General features: G+C 47.4%; 1 protein-coding gene across 1 annotated transcript; it reads right to left on the reverse strand.

The window, feature by feature from the left end:
• Positions 1-25,859, reverse strand: Pabpc1l (poly(A) binding protein cytoplasmic 1 like). Its single transcript, XM_036184321.1, has 14 exons — positions 25,307-25,859; positions 23,308-23,501; positions 19,188-19,303; positions 16,852-16,991; positions 16,597-16,691; positions 13,914-14,051; positions 11,847-11,942; positions 7,128-7,376; positions 6,157-6,244; positions 5,478-5,594; positions 3,675-3,781; positions 2,148-2,241; positions 396-526; positions 1-69 (listed from the first exon to the last, which is right to left on the reverse strand). The coding sequence occupies exons 1-14, from the start codon at positions 25,497-25,499 to the stop codon at positions 1-3; spliced, it is 1,827 nt and encodes a 608-aa protein (XP_036040214.1). The 5' UTR covers positions 25,500-25,859.
• Between the last annotated feature and the right edge of the window lie 286 nt (positions 25,860-26,145).

A 26,145-nucleotide genomic window follows, 5' to 3' on the forward strand; every position in this document is an offset into this window, starting at 1 on the left:
TCAGGTCCTGTTGCCTTCCACAGACTCCATTTCCTGATGCACCTGCAATACTGCCAGCGCCTCTTCTATCTACGGGACACAAGAGAGAGGGGCTAATGCAGCTGCCCAACAGGGTCTCCCAAGAGCCATGACTTCACTTGTCATCCTCTGCCGCTCACAAGATCCCAGCCCCACTGCCACCTTCTCAAATAGAGGTGCCAGTGCTGGACAGGACTGTACAGTCAGAACACAGCTACTTGGGCTGAAGTTTCACTAGGGAGCTAGACAGAGCTTGTCTGTGGAGGGAGTGAAGTCATGAACCCTCCACTAAGATGCAGCAGATTGATGCCGGCTGCCACAACCTATCTAGGCCAGCCCTCGCTCTTTGCTGGGCCTGCCTCCCAACCTCCACCTGCCTTGGCATGGAGGGACTCTGGGGACTCCAGCAAAAACAGAAGTTCCAGGTTGTCCATCTCCAGCAGCATGCCTGTGATCTTGGCGGTCAGTGGGGCGCAGGTGTCGTGGATGAGGGAGTAGAGGCGCTCCCCTGTGTAGAACAACCTGATAGTGGCATCACGGCGCACACCTGCCTCACAGCCCAGCCCCAGGAGTGTGGCATCATGGAGGGGAGCAATGAGGGTGTCTGGGATCTTGTCCTAGAACCTGTCAGCCCAAGCTATGTCATGTAACCGTACTGGAAACTTCTCTGTCCACCTCTATAAAGCATGGCAAACCCGCCTTGGAGGACAATCTGAAGGACCAAGTTGAATATTACTTGTGAAGAGCAAGGTAGCAAGGTCAGCTGAGTTTCAAGACTCCGTTTGTTCCTTTTGTGAGAAGTGGTTCTCATGGGACACATTGGGATTCCACACAGGACATAATGCTCAACTTGAGACTTTGAGTGTGGGAAGCAAACGCACAGCGTAAGTTTACCTTCTACCACCAGGTACTTCCGGCAGTACAACCTAGTTTTGGGGTCCGCCCATCTTGACAACGCATGAAGGAACACTACAGGATGGGGGTGCTTAAGTGGGAGCAGAAAGGTCTTCCCATAAAGAAGGGACATGTTGACAGACAAAAGCCAGATGAGCCTTCATCAGGCGTATGTCATTGTCTTCTGTGTTAGGGAGGGCCACAAAGTGACAGAACCTGGTGAGTAAGCTAAGGAAATGACGGAGGAGCGGCCATGAGGGCCTTCAGTGAAGGGGCCCACGGTCTGCATGGTCAGGAAGTGAAGAGTGTGCTGACCAGAAACAAGCTGCTCATTCATTCCAATATTAGTAACATCACATTCATGTACACGTGTGTGTGTGTGTGTGTGTGTGTGTGTGTGTGTGTGTGTGTGTGTGTGTACATGTGTGTGGGTGCATGAGCGCACACACAGTGATGTATGCACATGGAGGGCAGAGGAGGATATCAGGTATCCTGCTGTATCACTATCCACCTTATTCCCAGGAGACAGTGTCTCTTACTGACCCTGAAGCTGCCTGTTCAGCTAGGTGGGTTGGCCAACAATTTCCTACCATCTTCCCGTCTCCATCCCCCAACTCTGGAGTTACAGGCACACATAGCCATGACCAGCTTTTTATATGGGTGCTGCGGATTCAAACTCAAGTGCTCAAGCTTACACAGGAAGCACTCTTACCTACTGGACCATCTCCCCAGTGCCCACTAGTGCCATCTTTTATTGGAGCCTGTCAAACTCCAGGGCTGTAGAGGAACTGCACTTGGAGCTCAGAGTCCAGAGGGAACCACCTGTGTTTCCCCAGCACATGGTTATTTCCCACCTTCTGCAGCGGGCACCAGGAGACAGATGAAATTTGACCAGGGCTTCCCCTGGAAGAGGTGTGAAGACATGTAATGACCACCCTGGACCATTTCCCAGTAGAAACCCAAGGGCATTCTACTCTGCTTCTTGGCCCTGATCTCACATCCAGGTATCTCCCACCGAAAGTCAGACAGAGTCAGATACCAAGCTGGGTATAAAAAGCCTTGGGAGCATCAGCCCATTAGTACTTTTAGGCAGCTGGGGTGAAACTACCTCGCATCTCAGTGAGGAAACTAGACCTTGTTCCCAAGTCTGTCCTCACTGGAGCTGTTCCTGGAAGGCTAGGCAGCTCTCAGCCCTCCTGCCTGCCTGCCCCAGGGTAGGAGAGTCAGCCACTCACCAATGATTTGTTTCTGCTCTTGCAGGGGTGCGGCAGCCAGCATGGACACAGTCAGAGGTTGATGGCCAGGGACATACACAGCTGACTCCTGGACCTGCACATGGTGCCAGGAACACATTCCTTAACCACATGGATGGGAAAGGCCTCACACACTTACCCCATCAGGTGAACATAAACCTCCAGGAAAGGTTCTGGAAGAGGGAAGCAATGTCTGCACAGTCAGGTGGGACAGAGAATCCTAACAAGGGCATGGACTAGAAGACCAAGTTATCCTCAAACGGAGATGTTGTGACCCAGTGAAGGCCAACACTTCAAAAACACCATCACAGGAAAGCCACACTTCACTAATCACTTTGCACCCAATAAAGCACTTTTCTTGGCAAGCTTTACGAACATATCAGCAGTACACATACATCTCCATGGTTTGTGTGTGTGTGTGTGTGTGTGTGTGTGTGTGTGTGTGTGTGTGTGTATGTGTTAGGAACTATATAGTCCAGGATAGCCTAGGTAACCTAGGCTGGCCTAGAATTCTTGCCTCTTCCTTCAGCCCTCTTACATCTTGCTAACTTTAGAAGTACTATTGTTATTTAAAGACTGTTGTTCATTTTGCAAGAAATCGTTCAAAAAAGACATATTGAAATTCTATTATAAAATTTAAAAAATATACACAATAAAAAAAAACTAAGGTCTTTTTCAGGCTTTGTAAGCATACTTGCAATGGAATCATCTTTAGATATTTAGATACTTTTATTTTGTTAGTTTTGTTAAATGAAATTCTTTTTCCCCCAGATTTTTAAAAGACAATGTGAATGTTTGTGTTCATAATCAGCATATAGATTTGTAAATGAGAGTGAATGCCTACAGAGGTCAAAGTCATCAGACGTCACAGAGATGGGATTTAGGCATTCTATTACCACCCTAAATACATACTGGGAACTGAACATTAGTCCTCCACAAGAGAGTATGTTCCCTTAACCACTGAGCATGCTTTGCAGCTAATTAACTGGAATTTTAAAAATGGAAGAGCTCCTTGATATTGTAGTCTTTATTTAAATCAAAGATGCTTAAATGTAGCCTTTCAACTTAATAATTTAATAATAAAGTATGGAATGTGTTAGGAAAAAAAGAAATTCTAGACATGTTTCAATAATGTTGAATTTGGAACCTTTGGTAGGGGGAGTAAGGAGATACATAGCCTTTTGTTTAACTATAATAACATTTTTAGTCCTATTTTGAAGCTTAATCTTATTCCTTCAGAACTCAGTATGTTCTTAGAATTGCTTCTCCTGATACTCACAGGAAGTTCAAATTCATTTTGATAATAACCTAGACAAAAAGTTTATAACCAGTAAATAAAATATGACCATGGTTCTTTTTCCTCTCTGCTAGTAAGAATGATCTTTGACTGATTGCACATATTAATAAATTAAATTATATAAGCCAAGAAAAGCCAAGACCAGAGGGAAACACTCTAGCCAAAGTTATGAGCCAGGATACCCAGAGCCCACAGTGAGCAGGCAGCCTTACCCCATGGGCACTGTGTACAGCTGAAGATACTCTATGTGTCAGGAGAGGCTGGCCTGGAATAGAGCGTCCCTCCCCACCTGGTCCTGTAGTCTGAGTACCAATGTTGACTGTGAAAAAAAAAAAAAAAAAGAAAAAGAAGAAAGTTTCAAATAGCCATTTAGAAAAAAAAAAAAAAAAATAGCAAATTTTGGTGAAGCAATAAAGAAATTGAGGCATTTGTGTACTATAGACAAGAATGTCAGGTATACAGCAATTATAGAAATACAATATAAGGGTTCCTCAAAAAAATTAAAGAGTCAACACATCCAGCAATCTCAGTTCTGGATATATATTCAAAAGAATTGAAAGCAGGGTCTCAGGGAGATATTTGCAAATCTGTGTTCGTAGTAGCAGTATTCATATACAGGAGCTCCCAGGTGGAGCCATCTCTGTGCTCATCAACAGGTGAATGCGTAGCCAAAATCTACATCTGCAGGAAATTGCAACATGCTAGAACATCACTGAATCTTGAAGACATTGTGCTAAGTGAAAACTAGTCACAAAGCACTGATGGTCTGATTCCACTTACATGAAGTAACCATGCTCCAATTCATAAAGACAATTACTTCTCAGCCTTTTGGCTAAGATCCACTGAAAATTCAGAGTCAAAAATTGAATGGTGCTTCTTCTAGGGGCTAGAAAGGATAAAATGAAGAACTCTGGCTAATGGGAAGCTTGGTTTCACAAGCCAAAAAGTTTTAAAGATGATGGTGAAAAATGCTGCAGTTCTTACTCCACAGTGTGAATATACTGGATGCCACTAAACTATAGGCTTAAAAATAGTAAAGCTTGGAGCTGGAGAGATGGCTCAGTGGTTAAGAGCACTGCCTGCTCTTCTGGAGGACCTGGGTTCGATTCCCAGCACACACATGGCAGTTCACACTGATCTATAACTTCAGTTCCAGGGCTCCTGACATCCACACACAGACATGAATGCAGGTAAAACATGAACATTTAAAAAAAAAAAAAAAAAGTAGTAAAACTCTCACTGCTCTTGCAGAGTACTGGGGTTCACTTCCAAGCACCCATATAGCAACATAGAACTGACTGTAACTCTAGTTCCAGGGTATCCAACACCCTCTTCTGACCTCTTTGGGTACTGCATGCATGTGGTGCACATACATTCATGGAGGTAAACACTTAAGCACATAAAATAAAAATAAATCTTTAAAAAAAAGTAGTAAACCCTGTCTCAAGAAAAACAAAAATAGTAAAGCAGTAAATTTTACATCATGTATATTTTACTGAGGTTGAAAAATGTAACAATGAACATATATGTTGAAGCCTGCAACAATATAAGACCAGGGATTTCATCTGGCTCATTCATGCAGAATCCCCAAAGAACCCCCAGTGCTGAATGTAGGGCCAGCACAGAGATGTGAGGATATTGGCCAGCAGATACACTTGTCCTCAAGGCAGAGCACCCTCAATCCTTGCTGAGATTCAAGTCCTCCCACTTGTGAACTCACCAATCCGTACCACAAAATGGGCCTACTATTTTTAAAGATTCTAAAGACTATTTTAAAGATTAAGTTAACAGAGATAGCAATCAGTAAGGGGCATGAAGTGACTCCCAAGTGCTGGATGCCAAGCTAACATTTCTGTTACAGACAGCCTCCAAAGCTGGCCTGGCTCACCAAGGAAGCAACGTCACTATGGAGCCTGGTCTAGACTCCCCTCCACTGCCAACCCCAGCGATAAGACTTTGCCTCACCCGCTGACACCCTTCTATTCCAAATCTTGCCCTCATTCACTGATACTCACCTACTCTCTGCGTGTGAGGCAGCTGACTAGAGGCCTGACTGGTACTGCTGAGGTGAAAACATGTGTGTTGCATCGTGCTTAGTGGTTGGACCACTGAGGCAGCTGGAGGGCAGGTGGCTTCGAGCAGAGAGAAAAACAGAGAGAGGTTTTGGGTGATAATCAAAGTAGCACACTGTGGCCTGGAGTTCCCAGGGCTGGCGAGGAACTGGAAAGTCACAAGAAAGAAGAGTCGATTTACCTAGACCAGGAACTCTGGAGGAGGGTATATAGAAATGTGCCATGACAAAACCAGCTCATGTTCCCCCCCAGGCCCTAAAATTCTGATCATTCAGTTTCATCCAAGTGGAAGCTTGAATCTCAGAAGGCCATTCACCAACAATTTAGCCAAAAGAGTTTCATTATTTTCTCTGTTCTACAAGAATTTTCAGCCCCAAATCAGAGTAGCCTCTGGAGATAACTGACAAGGGCCACACTGTGTGTCTCCGTCAGGGTTACCATGGTGCCTGCTGCTTCATGAATGCTTCATTTGGTCCCAGGTTGAGAAGGGGTACTGAGGCTCAGAGGACGGAAATAACCAACTCTGAGAAATGCAAAGCTGGGCCCTGTCGCTATACAATGCCTCTTCTCATGAGGCTCACACCCACAAGCTTGGCTGAAGGTAGAAGGCTGGATCACTTACACGGAGGTCCGTGTGGCTGGGCTGTCCACCTGGGGTCAGGCATTGGAGTCATGGAGCCAGAACCATAGTATATAGCCTGTGCTGTGGACTGTGGGAGAAGAGGACCAAGGTGAGAGAGGCTTTGCATCTTCTCAGGACACCACTGCAAGAACCACACTATCCCCTGCCAGAGAAAGCTCAGGCCTACACAGCTAATATGAAGTCTCCATTCTTCCATCTCAGGATGTCCTTTATCCCTAAACCCCTCAGAGCAAGATCACAGATTTATTTCAACCATGACTCCTTGCCCCAGCCCAGTAACCAGATAACGTTTGTCACTTACTCCAGCTTGTACAAGCACGGCCAATTGCTAAAGGACGTTACCAAGTGGTCTTCAACATGCACACCCATCTCCTGCTCTCAGTTCTGTGATGTCATTCCCTAGCCATGCTCCTCAGAACAGGAACAGGCAGGTCATGCTAAGATGCATGAGCATCTGAGCTGGGAAAATGCTACAAGCACTATGGCTGTTTAGGAGAGCCAATGGATTCTGACATAACTGCAGAAGATAATGTATACAATAAAGTAATTGATGTTTCGTGTGTGTGTGTGTGTGTGTGTGTGTGTGTGTGTGTGTGTGTGTGTGTGTGTGTTTTGAGACAGGGGTTTCCCTGTATAACCTTGACTGTCCTGGGAGACCAGACTGGCCTTGAACTCACAGAGATCCACCTGCCTCTGCTCCCTGAATGCTGGGATTAAAGGCATGCACCATCACTGCCAGCTTTAGGCTTCAGTACTTAATGTCAGACCTCCCAAACTCATTTAACCACAGAGACGGAATCTTACGCTGACTGGAAAGCAGGATAGCATGCTATGCCCCTTTAAAGATGGGGCGAGTGAGGCTTCACAGGGCTAGCACAGCTTGCCCAAAGTGTTTTCAACAGAACCTATACTTGTGATGTTCCATCCCCCTGTGGGAGCTGTAGGCCCACCTGGGATACAGCAGGCAGTAAGTAGCTGGTAGGCTGCTGGAAGGAGCTCAAGACAGGACGAGGGAGGGACTGCCTATACCGGTTGGTCAAGATGGCCTTCCGTTCCTCCTTGCGCTGTGCCAGGGCCACATACAGAGGCTTAGTACCCACGATGCGCCCATTCATCTCCGTCACAGCCTTTGTTGCCTCTTCTGGAGAGGAAAAGCAGACAAAGCCAAACCCCTTGCTGTGGCTACTTTCTGTCATCACCTAAAAGCAAGACAAGACAAGGGTTGCTGGGCACAGGGAAGCAAGACTCCTGGGATACACACTTCTCCCTTCTCCCCCGGGACCACATCTGAAGAGGCCTAACTTAACATCAGTGCAGCCATGGCAGGACTGGGACTAGGCCTCACCATTACAATAAGCAGGAAAAGCCACAAACTGTACTCTGCTGGAGACCAATCAGAATTGAGACAAGCAAGTACTAAATGCTCTAGAACATAAAGGACGTATGTATGTTGCCAATTTCCTTGTAGCCATACCAGTACCAATCACTGTTTGACAAAACTTTTGGACCTCACTCCTGCCCAATCAGGAGTTCAACCCCCATCTGAATCTGGAATTCCCCTACCGCCCCCATCTTTTACTCCTTAAAAACCCTGCCTGTTGGATCTCCCTGATCCAGCTGCTGTATCAGAGTGGATGGGAAGCCCAAGCTTGAGTTTGCAAAAAGGCTCTTTGCTTTTGCATATGAACTTGGACTTCTGATGGTTTCTAGGGGGCTCATGATGAGGGCATAACACATCCATCACTGAGAAGATCCTGTGACATGCTGTGATAGAGGGATGACCCATGCACCCCGCATTACTGAAGCCTGCTGTATGCCACATACTTGGCATCATGGCCTCCCTGTGACAGGAGAAAAAGTGCGACCCAAGAGGAACTTGTCCAAGGCCACCTACTTAGTGACTCAAACACAACCAGGACTCAAGACAGTCTAGCAATTCCTGTGCTTCCTCAAGGTGTGGGGCCAGGTTCTTCAGAAGTTTTCAACAGATTTTCTCAGCGGCCCTTTTACAATAATGTCATTATTTTGGAGTCACTGTAGACTTCCAGAAAAGCTTGAAGAGGAGTATAGAGAACAAGGTGTGATGGTGCACACCTGTAACTCTAGCACTGAGGAAGTTGAGGCAAGAGGAGCACTGTGAGTTCAAAGCCATCCTAATTACACAGTGAGCCCTTGTCTCCTACCCAACAGCCCCCTACCCAGTTTAAAAAAAAAAAGAAAGGAAGGAAGGAAGGAAGGAAGGAAGAAAAGAAAAGAAAAGAAAAGAAAAGAAAAGAAAAGAAAAGAAAAGAAAAGAAAAGAAAAGAAAACCAGAGATTGCTATGTGTCTCAGACCCAGTTGTCCCTCCCTCACTGTTCTTGACTAATGCTGCCGTTAGCTTCGGTCAACTACGGTGCTGCAGTTAGCTTCAGCCAACTACCGTGCTGCAGTTAGCTTCAGCCAACTACCGTGCTGCAGTTAGCTTCGGTCAACTACGGTGCTGCTGTCCTAACTTCAGGCTTGGCTCAGATTGCAGCGGCTTTTGTTTCACTTTGTTTTGTTCTGTTTGAGACAGGGTTTCTCTGTGTAGCCCTGGCTGTCCTGGAATTCACTCTGTAGACCAGGCTGGCCTCGAACTCACAGAGATCCGCCTGCCTCTACCTCCCGAGTGCTGCGATTAAAGGTGAACACCACCGCCGCCGCCGCCACCACCACCCAGCAGATTGCAGCTTTTAAACTAATGATCTTCATCACTTCCCAGATGAGAGGCACACTACATTCTTAACCCGTGTAGGCTGGAGGCACAAGAGCCCCTTTTAACAACCTCTCCAGTAGAGTTCATTCTGTGACATAGGGACTCTCCAACTGCCTCATCTCTTGGTTGTGGAACTGAAGCAAGGGGCATTGGTAGAATTGTGCAAAAGGGTCTTTGTTTTCCTTAGGTACAGAGATGGGCAACCAAAAGTAAACACAGCAGTGTCAGCATTGCCTGTGAAATCAAATACTTTTGTGTCTTATTTAATGTTGATCTCTATGTGCTACTTATTCTCACTGCTATTGTGATGGATCTTAGCTTAATACAGTAACAACACAGCTTGCAGCATCATTGCTTTAATATTTTGATAATTAGATTTCAATACAACTGGCTTTCTGGTAATCTTATGTATTTTATCCTATGCAAAATATTCTTAGAAGGGAACCAAAAGCTCATCAGGACCAGATGCCATTGCATGCATACACACGTGTGCATACTTGTGCTTGTGTGTTATGTGCACACTGAGGCTAAAGAAAGATGTTGGACATCCTGCTCTGTCACTCTCCACCTTATTCCTTTGAGACAGAGTCTCTCACTGTACCTGAGAGAGGCAGCAAGGCCCCACCATCCTCCTGTCTCTATCCAACCTAGCACTGGGGTTACAAGCACATACGTGAGCAGTTAGTTTTCCGTAGGTTATGGGTGTTTGAACTCAGGTTTTCATGTCTGCACAGTGCTCTTACCCACTGAGTCATCTCTCCGACCCAGGGACCAGAAGTCTCGATGTGAAAATATTGTTAAGAACTTCTCGGGTTGGGGATTTAGCTCAGTGGTAGAACACTTGCTTAGCAAGCGCAAAGCTCTGGGTTCAATCCTCAGCTCAAAAAAAAAAAAAAAAAAAAGAACTTCTATCAGCAGATAGATTTTAAAAGGGGCACTCCAGTGGAGTTTACTGTGAACCTGGCAGTGGCTTATTCACAGTAGACAATGTATTCACCTTCATCCATTTAATTCACATTTTGTATAAAATAGAAAATATATATAATTAGATAAATCCGGGGATGGAGAGATGGCTCAGCAGGTAGAGGCCCTTGCTGCCAAGCCTGGTGACTTGTTAGATCCCTCAGGTCCACACAGTGGAAGGAAGAAAAATGACCCCACAGGTTGACCTCAGAACTCTGGGCATGTGTGTACATACACATCATAAAATGTAATAAGAGTTTAAATTTAAAAAAAAGGACGTCAAATGTTCAGGTCACGCCCTCTGAATTCTACATGCATCTTGTCTGACCCCAATGAGGAGCCAGGGCTGAGAACCACAGTCCATGCTGCGCCTTCATCTTCTGGACGCAGACATGGACTCTGAGCCTCTTTCACAGTCATGGAACTGCCGAACAGAATGGCTGTTTGTCACATCTTAGGTACTTCGAAGGATTGGGCACATCCCTAGTTCTCAACAAGTGGAGAAGAATGAGTGAAGAGTCATGAGTGGCAACCCAGCTGTCTCATTTTCCAGATGAGTAAACTGAGGCCCAGAAATAGGGTAAATTTCTTGAACCCTGGCATATATGGTATCCATGGATGTTTGTTGAATAAATCATAGTTACAGTGCATCAAGTCCAGCTTTACAGCTAGAGTATACATTTAATTTCTTCCCCCCCAATCCAGGCAAGGCTGCTGGTGGATCTCCAAAGGTATTAGCCAGACCAGAAGGAGGAACTCAACCCAAAGTCCCTGGAAACCAAGCGAGAGACTGGGATTTGTACAGGAGTGAAAAGCTGGGGTTTGTACAGGGGTGAGAAGCTGGGGTTCCACAGAGGTGAGAAGCTGGGGGTTGTGCAGGGGTAAGAAGTGGGGGGTTGTGCAGGGGTGAGGAGCTGAGTTTGTACAGGAGTGAGAAGCTGGGATTCCACAGGGGTGAGAAGCTGGGGTGGTGCAGGGGTGAGAAGCTGGGGTTGTGCAGGGGTGAGGAGCTGAGGTTGTGCAGGGGTGAGAAGCTGGGGTTGTGCAGGGGGGTGTGAGAAGCTGGGGTTGTGCAGGGGTGAGAAGCTGGGGATTGTGCAGGGGTGAGAAGCTGGGGTTGTGCGGGGGTGAGAAGCTGGGGTTGTGCGGGGGTGAGAAGCTGGGGTTGTGCAGGGGTGAGAAGCTGGGGTTGTGCAGGGGTGAGAAGCTGGGGTTGTGCAGGGGTGAGAAGTGGGGGGTTGTGCGGGGGTGAGGAGCTGAGGTTGTGCAGGGGTGAGAAGCTGGGGTTGTGCAGGGGTGAGGAGCTGAGGTTGTGCAGGGGTGAGAAGCTGGGGTTGTGTGGGGGGGGTGAGAAGCTGGGGTTGTGCAGGGGTGAGAAGCTGGGGATTGTGCAGGGGTGAGAAGCTGGGATTCCACGGGGGTGAGAAGCTGGGGTTGTGCGGGGGTGAGAAGCTGGGGTTGTGCAGGGGTGAGGAGCTGGGGTTGTGTAGGGGTGAGGAGCTGAGGTTGTGCAGGGGTGAGAAGCTGGGGGTTGTGCAGGGGTGAGAAGCTGGAGGTTGTGCAGGGGTGAGAAGCTGGGGTTCCACAGAGGTGAGAAGCTGGGGGTTGTATGGGGGTGAGAAGCTGGGGTTTCACAGGGGTGAGAAGCTGGGGTTGTGCAGGGGTGAGAAGCTGGGGTTGTGCAGGGGTGAGAAGCTGGGGTTGTGCAGGGATGAGAAGCTGGGGTTGTGCAGGGGTGAGAAGTGGGGGGTTGTGCAGGGGTGAGAAGCTGGGGCTGTGCAGGGGTGAGAAGTGGGGGGTTGTGCAGGGGTGAGAAGCTGGGGCTGTGCAGGGGTGAGAAGCTGGGGCTGTGTAGGGGTGAGAAGCTGGGGTTTCACAGGGGTGAGAAGCTGGGGCTGTGCAGGGGTGAGGAGCTGGAGTGTGGAGGGGCGAGACAGTGAAAGGCAGGGCAGGCAGTGCCGCAGTCCCCACCTTGGCACTGGTGATCACTCCATAGGCAGAGAAAACTTCCTTCAACCTCTCGTCGTTAATGGAGTCATCCAGGTTCTTCACGTAAAGGTTCACACCCTGAAAGAATGGGTTCTGCTCAATCCCCTTCCCCTCTCGTCCCAGACTGCCTGGAGTGGGGCTAGTGGCTAGCAGGGCCACAAGGGACATGCAGGGCCCAGCTTCATATAGCCAGTCAGCCTGCCTGTCCCCAGTTACTGCAGATCCCATCACGAATGTCGAAGGCCCACAACTGCTCCCACACACCTGCCCAGACCCTCGCCTCCCACTTCACACATGGGGACCACGGAAGGAGGTCTCAGACCTACAGCAGGCTGAGTGAGGCTCCAAGCTCAGCCACATAGCTCTCCAGAAGGCTGTGTACAACAGCTGTAGGCAGAACTCCTGATGGGCCAATTCTGCTTTTGTGGCAGAGTATAGGATAGCTGCCACTCTGCCATCTGCCGGCTTGTGACATATTATCTTACATGATGCAAGACACCACTCTACCCTTTCATCCACCAGCCCTAAGATACGGAAACTTTAATCCCTGTTTTAGAGATGTCAAAGTGGCGGCTCTCCTTTTGTGCCAGTCCTTTGCTAAGTGAGCTGCGCTGCCCACCCACAGGGTGTTTGCCAGCATCCCCTCCCCCCAAACTGTGGAACATGGAAGTTCTAGACATTCTCAAATGTCCCTGCCGTGAGAAGAAAGCTGTCTCTCACTGAGAACTATTACATATGGATAAATGTACATGACAATATGTATACATGCATACACACCATGTACATTCTCCATAAAATCTAAAACTTTTATTAAAAAATGTAGAGGGGTTCATCTCCAAAAAGTCACATTGTACTGATCCACACTATTAATTTTAATTAGTTAACTTGTAGGGTTTGGTGGCTCATGACTGTAATCCTAGCACATGAGAGAGAGAGAGAGAGAGAGAGAGAGAGAGGAGGATTATGGCCAGCCTGGTCTACATAGTGAGTTCCAGGCCAACCAGAACTATATAGTGAGTCTGTCTCAAAAATTATAAGGGCTGGGGAGGGGGGGAGAGGTAGTAGCACACGTCTTTAATCCCAGCATTCAGGAGGTAGAGCCAGGTGGATCTCTGTGAGTTCAAGGGTCTACAAAGCAAGTTCTGGGGGACATCCAGAGTTGTTACACAGAAAAACTCCATCTCAAAAAAAAAAAAAAAAAAAAAAAAGCTGATGAAGGGGATGGAGAGATGACTCTGCAGCGGACCTAGGTTCAGTTCCAAGAGCACGCATGATGGTTGACAATCATCTACAACTCAGGTTCCAAAGGATCCAAGGCTCTCTTCTGACTTCCACAGGTAGCAGGCATGCACACAATGACTTACGTACATTCAGGCAAATACTCATATGCATAAATAAATCTTTAAAAAAAAAACAGTGAACTTAATGGAATTTTTTGTGTATGTGCATATGCAGAGGAGGCCAGAGGTTGACCCTGGGTGTCTTCCTCAATCACTTCTTGTTTTTGAGACTTGGTTTCTTCACTGGGAGTTGAGGATCACCAGTTAGGCTAGCCTGGTGGGTCAGGGAATCACCTGTCTCTCCTAGTGTTTGTAGTAAGTTGTGTGCTGCTACACCCAGTTTTTATGTGGGTACTGGGGTCAAACCTAAGTTCTCATGTTTGCACAGTGAGCATTTTGCTGACTGGGCCGCAAATTAATGTGACTAATTAACGACTAAACAACATTCTATTCTCTGGATGTAACCTATATGGCCTAATGATTTTCAGCCTAGAGTAGGATGTCATCCAGAGGCATTTGGCAATATGTAAGTCCTTCTCGTTGTTCATCACTGGAGGATACAGTGGGTATCGGACACACAAAGGATTATGTCAACCAAAGTTAACAGCATTCCCAACAGCTCTTGGTAGTGCAGTTATGCGCCACTTCTCTGTCACAAGCAGGTGACGCCTGCCCTGAGCCATATTTCCTTCCAGGAGTGAGGCAATTGTAGGAAGGAGTTGCATCCAGGGCGCCCCTCCCCGGCCCCACCTCAGCCTGCTCTCCTCACCTGATAGCGGTTCTGCCGCTCCTGCTTCATCTGCTCAAACCTGCGCTTCAGCTCGCTCTGCCGCTCGGCCCGCTTCTGGGCCCGGCCCACGTACAACTGCTGCCCATTCACATCCTTTCCATTCATGTGGTCCACGGCCTGGAGAGCAGGAGGAGTGCACATGGAGAACCATCCCTGACTCTGGTCCTGCCTTCTGGGCCAGAGGAGGTCACCTACAACTAGGCTGGCCTTTCTAGCCGAGAATAATTAATACCAGGAAATGGCCTCTTACAGGACAGCCACTTTTTAAAGACATGGCACAAGGCTCTAGAGTAAATTGTGGATTTTAAATGCTTCATTATTTTAAAAAAACAGAGTAGAAGCCTGTGTAGTGACAACATGACTTTAAACCCTAGTATTCAGGAGACAGGACAGAAGAATTCAGTGAGCACAAAGCTAGTTCGGTCTATTCTCTGACAAGGCCAGCTAGGGCTGTAAGCTGAGACTCTGTCAAAAAGAAAAGGGGGGAAAAAAAAACCCAAACATAAAACTCAGAATTAATGTTAAGTTTCCCATATTAAAAATTTTAATTTTTTAAAAGTGTGTGTGGGTGTGTATATCTGGGTGTGAGTATGAGTACTTGTGTGCAAGTACCCACAGAGGCCAGAAGAGGACATCAGATCCCCCCAGAGCTGGAGTTACAGGGGGTTGTAAGACTCCTAATGGGTGTGCTGAAAACTAAATTTGGATCTCTTTAGCCCCATATTTAAATACCAAATATTAAATGCGTATTACATTGAAAGAAGTCAGTCAGTAAAGGATACATACCATCTAACTCTATTCAAGTAACATTCTGGAAAAGGCAGAACTATGAGGCCAGTAAAAAGCTCAGTGGGGGTCGGGGGGTGCTGGGGTATTGGAAAAGGTGGACAGAACACAGGTTTGGAGGGGTGAAAATACTCTCTCATATGGTCATGCTGGATGCATACACTTTTACATTTGTCCAAACCCAGAGAGTAAACAATACTAAGAATGACCCCTAGTGTAAACTGGGGACCCTCAGTGACGATGGTGCATGTGCCAAGTAGATTCATCAGTGTGACAAATGTCCCCTCTGGTGGGGGATACTGATAACAGGGGAGGCTGTGCGTGGAAGAGGGGTGACAGGCATACAGAATGTCTATGCCATCTACCTAGTCTTTTTTTGTTTGGTTGTTTTTTTTTGTTTTTTGTTTTTTTTTGTTTTTTCTTAATTATGTATACAGAAGAGGGCGGCAGATCTCATTACAAGTGGTTGAATTGAACTCAGGACCTCTGGAAGAACAGTCAGTGCTCTTAACCTCTGAGCCATCTCTCCAACCCCTGTTTGTTTGTTTTTTTTGTTTTTTTTTTTGTTTGTTTGTTTGGTTTTTTTTTTTTTTTTTTTTGAGACAGGGTTTCTCCATGTAGTTTTGGAGCCTGTCCTGGATCTCGCTCTGTAGACCAGGCTGTCCTTGAACTCACAGAGATCCACCTGGCTCTGTCTCCTGAGTGCTGGGATTAAAGGTGTGCGCCACCACCGCCTGGCCATCTATCCAGTCTTGCTGTGAACTTTAAATTGCCCTAGAAGGTCTATTACAAGATAAGCTGAACGTATATTTTATTGCCACAAAACGGGGCTAATTTGAAGAAAGCAACAAACATCATTCTTCCAAAACAACATGGCTGCCTAGTCACCATCCTTCATGTTATAGTTTACAATGCAGGACAATTCTTTTTTCTAACCATGAGAGTGTTCATAAAGATTTTTAGAATAAAAAAAAAAGATTTTTAGAAACATTTGCACTTCGATCCTGATTTTTCCTGTCTTTAAAAAAATCTTTTAAAATTTTTTTAAAAGTTATTTTATTATCTTGGCCAGGCGGTGATGGTGCACACCTTTAACCAGCACTCAGGAAGCAGAGCCAGGCGGATCTTTGTGAGTTCGAGGCCAGCCTGGGCTACCAAATGAGTTCCAGGAAAGGCGCAAAACCACACAGAGAAACCCTGTCTCGAAAAACAAAAAACAAAACAAAATTTTATTGTATGTGTATGGTGCATATCTGTGTGTGAGTGTGCCACCTGTGGTAAGTGTTCAAGAGGACGTCAGATCCCTGGAGCTGGAGTTACAGTCAGCTGCCTGATGTGGGTGCTAGGAACTGAACTCAGGACCTCTGGAAGAGCAGCAAGTGTTCTTAGCTGGGCCATCTCTCTAGCCCCAAGCTTTTTCTTCTCTTAAACAGCCCAAACCTGTTAGATGGTGTAAAATCCTGCATCTTCTGCCAGAGCACAGAGGAACCAAGCAGGTTCTTTCTGTAATCCATGTGGAGAATACAATTCCCGTTTATTTATCACAGAAAGCAGCAGAAGTCAGACCCAAGTGCACACTGACTCAGGATTTTTACCAGTGTGGGGAGAAATATTTGAGAGGGTAAGGCTTCTTACGAGGTCAGTTATTAGTAAATATTTATACCTAGTGAGGACTTTTGCTTCCCCGCCTAAATGTTCCATTCTTTGAACTTCTAGGCTTAGAAGCCAACAAGAAAAGATAGAACCTTTGATCCTTGCATCCTGGGCTGGGGGAGGGTGCTGTCTTGCCCTCCACTTGCAGCCCACTCTTGGTCTCCTGGCATCCCAGTCCTGGCTTTGGGCCACCTTAGTGGAGCAGGACCATGGAGGCACCTACCTTCTGGGCTTCCTCATGCTTCTCAAAATTGACAAAGCCGAAGCCTCGGGATTGGCCATTGCTGTCTCTCATCACTTTCACGCTCTGCATCTTTCCTAGGAGGGACCAAACTGGCTTAGCAGGGAGTTGGGAAAGAGCCAGCATGTCCCCTTCCTTCCTCGAAGTCCCCAAGAAATCCCAGGGAAGCCCTCCTCCCACCAGACCTGGGCATGGAAGAACAATAGTGCCCCCTTTTCCTCTGGGGAGCATGCCCACCAAACTGGGAGAAGAGGTCCTGGAGGCCCTGCTCATCCATGTCCACATGCAGGTTCTTCACGTAGATGTTGGTGAACCCCAGGGCCCGAGCCCCCAGCTCTGCCTCCCGTTTCTGTCGAGACTTGAAGTGGCCTACAAAGCTGTGGACACATCAACAGAGTAGAAGCCACCAGATTCATCATCCGTCCATCCAGTCTGGGATCACCTGGCAACTCTGGGTCACTTGGACCAATTGCTATCCTTCAGTTTTCTATCTGTTGTTGGGAACCCTGGCAGGTTCATACTCCATGGACTGAACACGCCCAGAGCCCAGCTGTTTTAAGAAGCTGTATTCCAGAGCTCCCCCTTGCATGAGGTTAATGAGCTTCGATCTAATGACAATTGCACACAGAATACATGCTCCAGACTGGGTAGCTGAGAGCACAAGAAAGAAGAGCGTGGCAATGGACTCGGGCTCAAGCCTGGAACCTCACTGCAGTTACCTGGCTGTGTGATATAAGCAAGTTACCGAACCTCTCTGAGCCTCAGGGTTTGTTTCTGTAAATCTGGGGTCCAACTCCTACCGTGGGGCTTTGCTTATTCATTCAGCAAGCACGGAGAGTACCAGAGATGCAAGGGTGAGCCAATCAGATGTGGTCAGTGCTTGGGTCACTGGTGATGGAGGGGAATAGACTGACATCATTTAAATGGGACATTTGGGGCTGGAGAGATGGCTCAGAGGTTAAGAGCACTGACTGCTCTTCGAGAGGTCCTGAGTTCAATTCCCAGCAACCACATGGTGGCTCACAACCATCTGTAATGGGATCTGGCGCCCTCTTCTGTATACATAATAAATAAATAAATCTTTTAAAAAAAACATAATAAATAAATAAATAAATAAATAAATAAATAAATGGGACATTCATTTTAAAACCTGGAGTTTCTAAGCTGGGGATAGAACTTGGTGGTGGAGTGCATGTCTAGCATGTGTGAGCACCTAGTTCAATTCCAAGCATAGCTAAAAAGGAGAGGAAAATATCTAGAAGTGTTCAAGTTCACACAAACATATCTAAGAATCATTTTTTCAGAGAGAGAGAGAGTATAAGAAACCTGCTATGTTGCCCAGGATTCCCTGGAACTTCTGTGCTTTTTTTTTTTTTTTTTTTTTTTTTTTTTTTTTTTTTTTGGTTTTTCGAGACAGGGTTTCCCTGTGTAGCTTTGCACCTTTCCTGGAACTCACTTGGTAGCCCAGGCTGGCCTCGAACTCACAGAGATCCGCCTGGCTCTGCCTCCTGAGTGCTGGGATTAAAGGCGTGCGCCACCTCTGCCCATCCCTGGAACTTCTGAACCCAAGTAACCTCCTGCTTCAACCTCCCGGTAGATGGGATTACAGGCACTCGCTACTGCACTTGGCTGGAAAGAATCCCCAGTTGACAAGTTAAAAAGGCGTAAGGAAGGCAAGTGGTATGGAGCACACGTGTCATGAGGACATGAGGAAGTTGGAGCAGACACCAAGAGTTGAACACCAAGCGTCAGAGGTCAATACAGAGAAGTGGTTGCTATTAACATCTGAGAATCCAGGAAATCTCAGAACAAAACAGTAAGATCAGTACACAGGACCCTCCCCAGAGAAACTCCAGATCAAATAACCCAGTGCCTCTGGCAACTCAAAGTTGCCTCTTCAGTCAGGGCCAGCAGTTCACACGTGTAATTTTAATACTTAGGAGGCAGTGACAGGAGGATAGGGAGTTTGAGATCATCTCCACCTATATAGTATGAGACCCCTGTCTCCAAAACAAAACAAAACAAACAAACAAACAAAAAACAGCAACAAAAAGAGCTGCCTTCCCTCCACAGCACTGACCATGTGGCTGGGCCAGCAGATGGGCAGATTCCAAATATGGAAAGGAGCAGCCCAAGGCAGGTTCTCTCAGGATCTACATGCAGCACAATTTCCCATCTGTGAAGTGGGATGATACCAAACTTGGACAGGCCTGCTGTTGTACCCGTCTGCCCCCAGGTCCCATGGAACCGCACACAAGACAGAGGAAAGAAACTCCAGCCATACTGAGAGATTGAAAAACAGATGAAATCATCAAGCCCATCAATGATTTGGCCATCAGCTGTTCCCTCTGGAATTCTCATCCTTTGCTCAGAATAGTCCTTTGATGCCTACCAACTCTGATTTTACACAGTAAAGAGTCCCTGAGAGGTTCAGCCACTCACCTGAGGTTACACTCCAAGGAAGAACTCTGCCCAGCACCTTGTGCCCATTAGACAGTCTCAGAAGCAACATTACCAATTCCACAGTCTTGACCCTTCAGCCGCTACCCTCCCACCCGGGGCCGAGAACTCACACTTTTCGGTCATTCAGCAACATCCCGTTCATGGTGTTGATGGCTTTCTGGGCAGCCTCGTGGGTCTCAAAATGTACAAAGCCGAAGCCCCGTGATCCATGTTCATTGTACACTACCTGGGTCACAGGGAGAAAGACAGAGAGCACCCAACAGGGACTTCAGGGAGAACAGAAGGACTAAGGGGCAATGACTTGTTCATCGGTGAGTGTAAAAGACAATTATGTAGGGGAGCTTAGTGATAGCCTTTGCTAACAGGTACTAGACCTTGGGTTTCATCTGGGGGGGGGGGGGGGAACAAGACTTAATCTCATAACAGCCCCAGTTTAGAATGGGAGAATGGAAATTTAGAGACCAAGCCACTTGCTTGAGGTGACAGTGTAAGGAGGAGTGGACCTGGGAGTTCAACCCCACAGATGCCCCTGACTCTGACGGCAAACTGGAGCTACTATGAACACCCCAGGGCAGCCTAGCTCTAGAGGCTGTGTACAGTTGCCCTGGTCCACTGCACGGGCGAGGCTGAAGAGAGAGGATGTGGTGGTTTAGAAGGCTGACAGCCATCTGAAAGAAAGAACTAAGGTGCAGGCAGAAACCAAGTCTATTTGGATCAGAGTGGGATCTACGAACAGAAAGTTTTGAAACACACACACACACACACACACACACACACACACACATACACACACATACACACACATACACACACATACACACACATACACACACATACACACATACATACACACACATACATACATACATACACACATACATACACACACACACACACACACACACACACACACACACACACACACACCTCTGTTTTAGGGGGCTTTTGTTTGTTTGGGAGATTTTTGAGATAGGATCTTGCTCTGTAGCCCAGGCTGGCTTCAGACTTGCAATTCTCCTACCTCAGTTTCACAAGAGCTAGATTACAAGTGTGTGCATCTGTGCAAACCTCACAAAACTATTGACAGTGGTCATTCCTGGGGACCAGAGCTAGAAAGGACAGAGCTTTATTTCTTAGTTCCTTCTCTTCTATATTGCTTTTTCCTTTTTCCTTCTTTTCCTTCTTTCTTCTCCTTTCTTTCTTCTTTTTTTTTTTTTTTTGGTCAGGGAGGGAATTTTTGAGACAAGGTTTCTCTGTGTAACAGCCCTAGCTGTCTTGGAACTTGGTTTGTAGACAAGGCTGACTCACAGAGATGCACCTGCCTCTTCCTTTCAAGTGCTGAGATTAAAGGCATGCATCACCATGCCTTGCCCTGTATTGTTTGAATTTTACCAGTTCCTATACTATTCCAACAACAAACTCACCTCAATGTTGTAACAGAACATTCCATGTCTGTTCTGTAATACAGAACAGCAAAAAAAAAACAAAAACAAAAAACAAAACAAAACAAAAAACAAAACAAAACAAAAAACCAAACAAACAAACAAAAAAAACAACCTAGAGTTCAGGGTTCTCAGCTCTTGGGTCAAGGCCTTAGGCCCAGTTTCTTTTTCTTTCTTTCTTTCCTTCTTTCTTTCTCTCTCTCTCTCTCTCTCTCTCTCTCTCTTCCCCCCTTCCTCCCTTCTTCCTTCCTTCCTTCCTTCCTTCCTTCCTTCCTTCCTTCCTTCCTTCCTTTCTTTCTTTCTCTCTTCTTTTCTTTTTTGTTTTTTTTTGAGACAGGGTTTCTCTGTGTAGTTTTCGTGCCTGTCCTGGATCTCACTCTGTAGACCAGGCTGGCCTCGAACTCACAGCAATCTGCCTGGCTCTGCCTCCTAAGTGCTGGGATTAAAGGCGGGCACCACCACTGAATTAAGCCCAATTTCTAAGTCTCCATGACCTCAGTTTCATGGAACCACCACATAGTTCAGCTCAGTGACACTGTCCACCCCTCCACCCCCATGCCAATTGCTGGGGTACTCTTCCTAAAACTGTGATTAGGTCCCTTTAACCTTCAATGGCTTCAACCATGCAGAGATTGGCCTAAAGCTCCCTCCTTTCTGGGCCCCTGACTCCTTGAGAACCCCAGTCTTCCCTCTGAGCCCAATTTCCAGTTATTCCTACCAATTCCAGCCAAGCTCCCTGGACTGGAGGTAGGGACCTCATCGTAAGCCTTATTCCTGACCAAGCCCACAGCAGGGCTTCCTGAGGCCTACAAGGGTTTGCTTGTGTCACACAAAGCTTGCCATCCAGTCTTTAGTGACCCAGAGGATTCCAGGCCTAAAGGAGGGGGGAAGACATCCTTCCCCTGCTCAATTTACTACAGTTCATCTGGTAAGGTTGAACCCTCCAGACTCTAAAGCCAGGCACAGCGGTGCACAGAGTAATCCCAACACTTCAGGAGACTGTGAGGCAGGAGGACTGCCTTGAGTTTGAGGGTAGCTGAACTACATAGCCATAGTAACTCAAGGCCAGCCAGGACCATGTAAGACCTTGTCTCAAAAACCAAAACAACAACAGAGAAGCACCATGCGGTGGTGGCACACACCTTTAATCCCAGCACTCAGGAGGCAGAGGCAGGAGGATCTCTGGGTCTGAGGCCAGCCTGGTCTATAGAGTGAGTTCCAGGACACCCAGGGCTATTCAGAGAAGCCTTTTCTCAAAACAAAATAAACAAACTGGAAAAACAAACAAAAAACAACAAAACCCCACAAAATCAAACCCAAAGCTTTTAATGTTAACCCCCATCCATGTACTACACTGAATGGCAGACAAGCAATCTTACTGCTCCAAACCTCTGTGGCCTCAAACAAAACTCTGGAATCTTCCCTGGGGACACCTTAAGGGGTGGCAGGGAGGAATCCAGAGCGGCTACAGAGGCAGACAGCCAAGCTCACAGAAAGACAAGCTTCTGACAGTATGTAAGAACTTAGCCCACAGTTAAGCTTCTTCCTCTCACTGGTTTTCAAAGCAAGGAGCTGCCCTGGCTCAGTCTTAGTACAGTACACACCTCAGGTGTCAGTCGACTCCTTTGAGGGGCCGACAGGCCCTATTCACAGGGGAGGCGGGAGAGCTCAGCTGACAGCTTAGGGACTGCAGCTGGCTCATAGCAGTGTTCAGGAAAGGCTCAAACCAGAGATCATGATACCTCTGCCTTTGCCCTTCTAGAGACCTCTGGGGACCTAATCAATCATCCTTAATAACATCCAGGGCACAACACCCAGGCTTTAGCCCTCTACTCAGCACATACTGACCTGCTGTTAAGCCTTGGTCCTGCACAGTCTCATATATAAGGTTAGAGAATTAATCAGAACCCTTCACAAACCATAAACCATCCAGTACTTATTGCACGTCATGATCGGGGGACATCCAGTGTGCCCAGGGATGCAGGAAACTGAACGCAAAGAAAGACTCAGAGACACAGCAGCAATGACTAGAAATAATAGCACCACTTAGGTGGACTTCATGTTCTAATACAAGAAACATCTTAAAAACAAGACGTGGTGGGGGCTGGGCGGGACACTCAGTGGTAGAGTGGGTTGTGTCTTCAGCAGCAAGGAAAACAGAAGCAAGATGCCAATCGCTACAGTGTCCCTAATGAATAACTTTATCATAACTAGACACTTCATTCTGTTTTGTAGGTGTTAACTACCCCCTCACTTGAATGTGGATTGGTCTGGGACTGCCTTTGGCGTAAAGGGGTCTCAGTTCTGAGTTGAAGTCATAGACAGCCTGGGGAATTTCTACTCTCAGTTGTCTGAGACCTGGCACAGCTGTGAGGAAAACCTGGGATAGCCTGCAGGAGCATGGAAGACCACACAGAGAAAACCCCAGATGTTTCAACTGACAGCCAGCCAAATCCATATGGGCCTCCTGAGAGTTTCCGCCAGGCTCAGGTAGCATGGGAGGAAACTCAGTCAAGACCAGAAATGCTCAACCCAAATCACCAACTCCAAATTATAAATTAAATAAACAGTGTTGTTGACAGCCACGAGCAAGCGCCCGATGATTATCCCATGAGCTGGCTATTGGGTTCAGGAGCGACCTCTAGTGGTTCTAAGAAGATAAAACCATGAATAGCTACTGGCCAAAGTGCCTGCTGTACCCAAAGCTTGTGAAGTGGGGTGCTGGTTGGTACCCCTCTACCACAGAGATATCTGACACCAACTGACTCTTCTAGAGGGGCACACCCACCTTAGAAGAGAGGATGCTCCCGAAGGTGGAGAAGGTGTCATAGAGAGCCTTGTTGTCAATAGAATTCTCCAAGTTTTTGATAAAGATGTTGCCCATACCAGACTTTCGAAGCCCTGGGTCTCGGTGGGACCACATGATACGGATGGGTTGGCCTTTGATCATCTCGAAATTCATTGTGTCCAGTGCCCGTTCCGCTGGCGGGTGAGGTGAGGAGAGAAAGGGGCAAGTTAGGTGACATTTGTGACCCTGAGTTTCCACTTTTTTTGAGGAAAGGAAAGCCATAATTTGGGTTTCACTTGAGATATGAGCCTGGAAACTTGGGTGGATTAAAGCTGAGGGGATCATTGTACATGGTACTCCTTGGACATTCCAGAAAGATCAACTCTTAGCAAGTAGCATGGATCCCCATCTTACAGATGGGGAGACTGAAGCTTGGGAAGGCAGAGCCAGGCTAGTCTAGCCAAGAATATTGCATGGATGAGCATGTAAAGGAAGGGGATGTGAACTCACTCCCCTCACCAGTCCCTCATCCCCACCTGTGAAGCAAGGAGATGATGGTGGTACCTTCCTCCCCACGCCTAACTGAATCGATTCCACCAACTGCCTGGCAGATTGGAAAGCAAAGCATGCAACAAATCGTCTTGGGTTTTGTACCACACAGGGAATAGGTGTTTGGTGAACGGCAGTGTGTCAAACCACCCTGTCCACCATCCTTCTACTTTGACAGGCTATGCCTTGCGGATAATGTACTGCCTGCTTCAGAGACCATGTTAGCTTCAGAGGCACAGAAAGACCCAGAGAATTCAGTGGAGTAAGAACAGAAGTCTACACTTTTCACCCAGTACTAACATACCCAGTCAGAAACAAAACTACAGTTCAGACCTCCCATCTATGGATTGGCCCGGATGGTCAGGTCCTGTTTCACTCATGAGCCTTGGAGAGAGGCAAGAGAAGGCAGAAATGGGGGGTAGAGGGAGGGAGCATCCTGGACTCTGGGAACCTTTCAGTTTACCCAGGAGGCCTGAACTAAGGGGTCTTTCTTCCTTTTGAGACAGGGTCTCAAAATGTAGCCCAGGCTGGCCTCAAATTCATGTTCCCGCCATGGCTTCTCCAATTCTCGGTTACATTTCTGGAGTGGTTCATAGGCTGTCACTTAAGAGTAGTACATCCAGTGTCCCAAATGGTCCTTCACACTCCGGTCCCCATTCTTCATGCTGCTGAGGAACAAGCCTTGGTCCCACCAAGGCTGGTCCAGCCAAGTGACATAGCTCCAGCAAAACCCATGGCTCTTAACCCTTGTCTTCCATTCTCGGCAGAAGCCCAGGCATGCTCAGCTGACGATTACTAACCAATCCTTTCACCTTGACAGTGGCCAACAAAGTCAAGAGGAGGCAGCTTTTCCGGAATCAGAAAGGTGAGGCACCTGGTGTAGACCCCATGTCAGGCTACACTGGAGGGCAGGAACCCAAGGCTTTCCCATTCTCCACCTGCAAGGCGTTGGGCAGCTTCCTCCCAGGTGCTCTCAATCTCTTATATAACCACTCTTGAAGGGAGGCAGAACTCCAGTTTTCCTTCTACTCAGGTAACTGAGCTCAGAATGGTTGAACCACTTGCCCAATGTCACACAGATCCTGGGCTCCTAATCCAAGTCTACTTAACACAAAAGTCACCCAGCAACAACCAATACACCCAGCAGTAACTGACAATTCTCCGAATGCCTGCCTTCCAATTCCCTGTTTCTGGGTTTCAGTTTCCCTACAGTTATATAGAAGATGGAAACACAGGCTGCTGCCTCATTTTCCCTGGCTAGGATCTGTACTAATAAATACCCACAATTAGTTACAGGCCCATTTCTACCTGAAAGATAGAAAGTTACTATTACGTAGCTAATAGAAGTTCATTTGAAATAAAATCTTCCAGTTCAGGATGGTAGTTTTTAAAAGGGCATATTTTGCACAAGGATGTTAAAGGCAAGGTTTTATTCTCCTCTGGGGCTCACCATCAGCAGGCTGCTGGAAGTTGATGTAGGCATAGCCCAGCGAGCGCCGGGTGGCCATGTCCCGACACACGCGAATGGACAGAATACTGCCGATGGGGGAAAACATCTCATAGAGCATAGCTTCGGTCACGTCGGGGTGCAGATCGCCCACATAGAGCGAGGAGAGTGAGCAGCTCTGGCTACCAGGGTCCATGGTTGTGCAGGGCAACCAGAAGTGGGTCACCAAGCAGCCCCAGCTCGCAGGGTTCTGGGCCTGGCAGACGTGATGGTGGCCGCAGCCGGCCTCTGCCTGTCGTCCCGCCTGCCTCCGTCAACCCCTTGCCTTTACCAGGCCTGTAAGCCAATCCCAGCGCCCAGCCCCACCCACCTGGGAGTCCTCAGGCTGGGAAAGGCGCAGGTGGCGGACATCTCCCACCTTGCCTAGGGGCAAGACCACAGGTCAGCAAGGCCTGGGGCAGGGTCACCAAGATGAGTGGGTGGAGTCGTTTAGAAGAGGCAGAGTGCCGGTTTGAACCCAGGTCATTCATTTTCTCCCTATATAAAATGGGGATGACTCCCTCTTGGGAACCATTAAAGGAGACTTCTTTTGTGGTTTCAGTACAAACCAGAGAATTACGGAAATACTCTGTTCCAAGTTTTTGCAGAATTTGAGACTGGGGGATGGCTCAGTGGGTAAAGTGCTTCTATGTGAGCCTGAGGACCCAGGGTCAGATCCCCACTGTCCAAGTAAAAGCTATCAAGTACAATGGGGATGGACCTGTGACTCCAGCCTTGAGGAGATGGAGAGAGGTGGATCCCTGGGCTTGCTGGCCAGCCAGTCTAGGCAAAACAAACAGATT

Source organism: Onychomys torridus, chromosome 4 (genome assembly GCF_903995425.1).
Source record: "Onychomys torridus chromosome 4, mOncTor1.1, whole genome shotgun sequence".
NCBI lineage: Eukaryota > Metazoa > Chordata > Mammalia > Rodentia > Cricetidae > Onychomys > Onychomys torridus.

Coding starts and splice junctions, on each gene's coding strand:
- Pabpc1l (XM_036184321.1), bottom strand. CDS start 25,499: ATGGACCCTGGTAGCCAGAGCTGCTCACTCTCCTCGCTCTATGTGGGC. Junction 2,242..3,674: donor CTGTACACAGTGCCCATGGG/GTAAGGCTGCCT, acceptor CACCATGTGCAG/GTCCAGGAGTCAGCTGTGTA. Junction 527..2,147: donor AGAGCAGAAACAAATCATTG/GTGAGTGGCTGA, acceptor TGTTCTACACAG/GGGAGCGCCTCTACTCCCTC.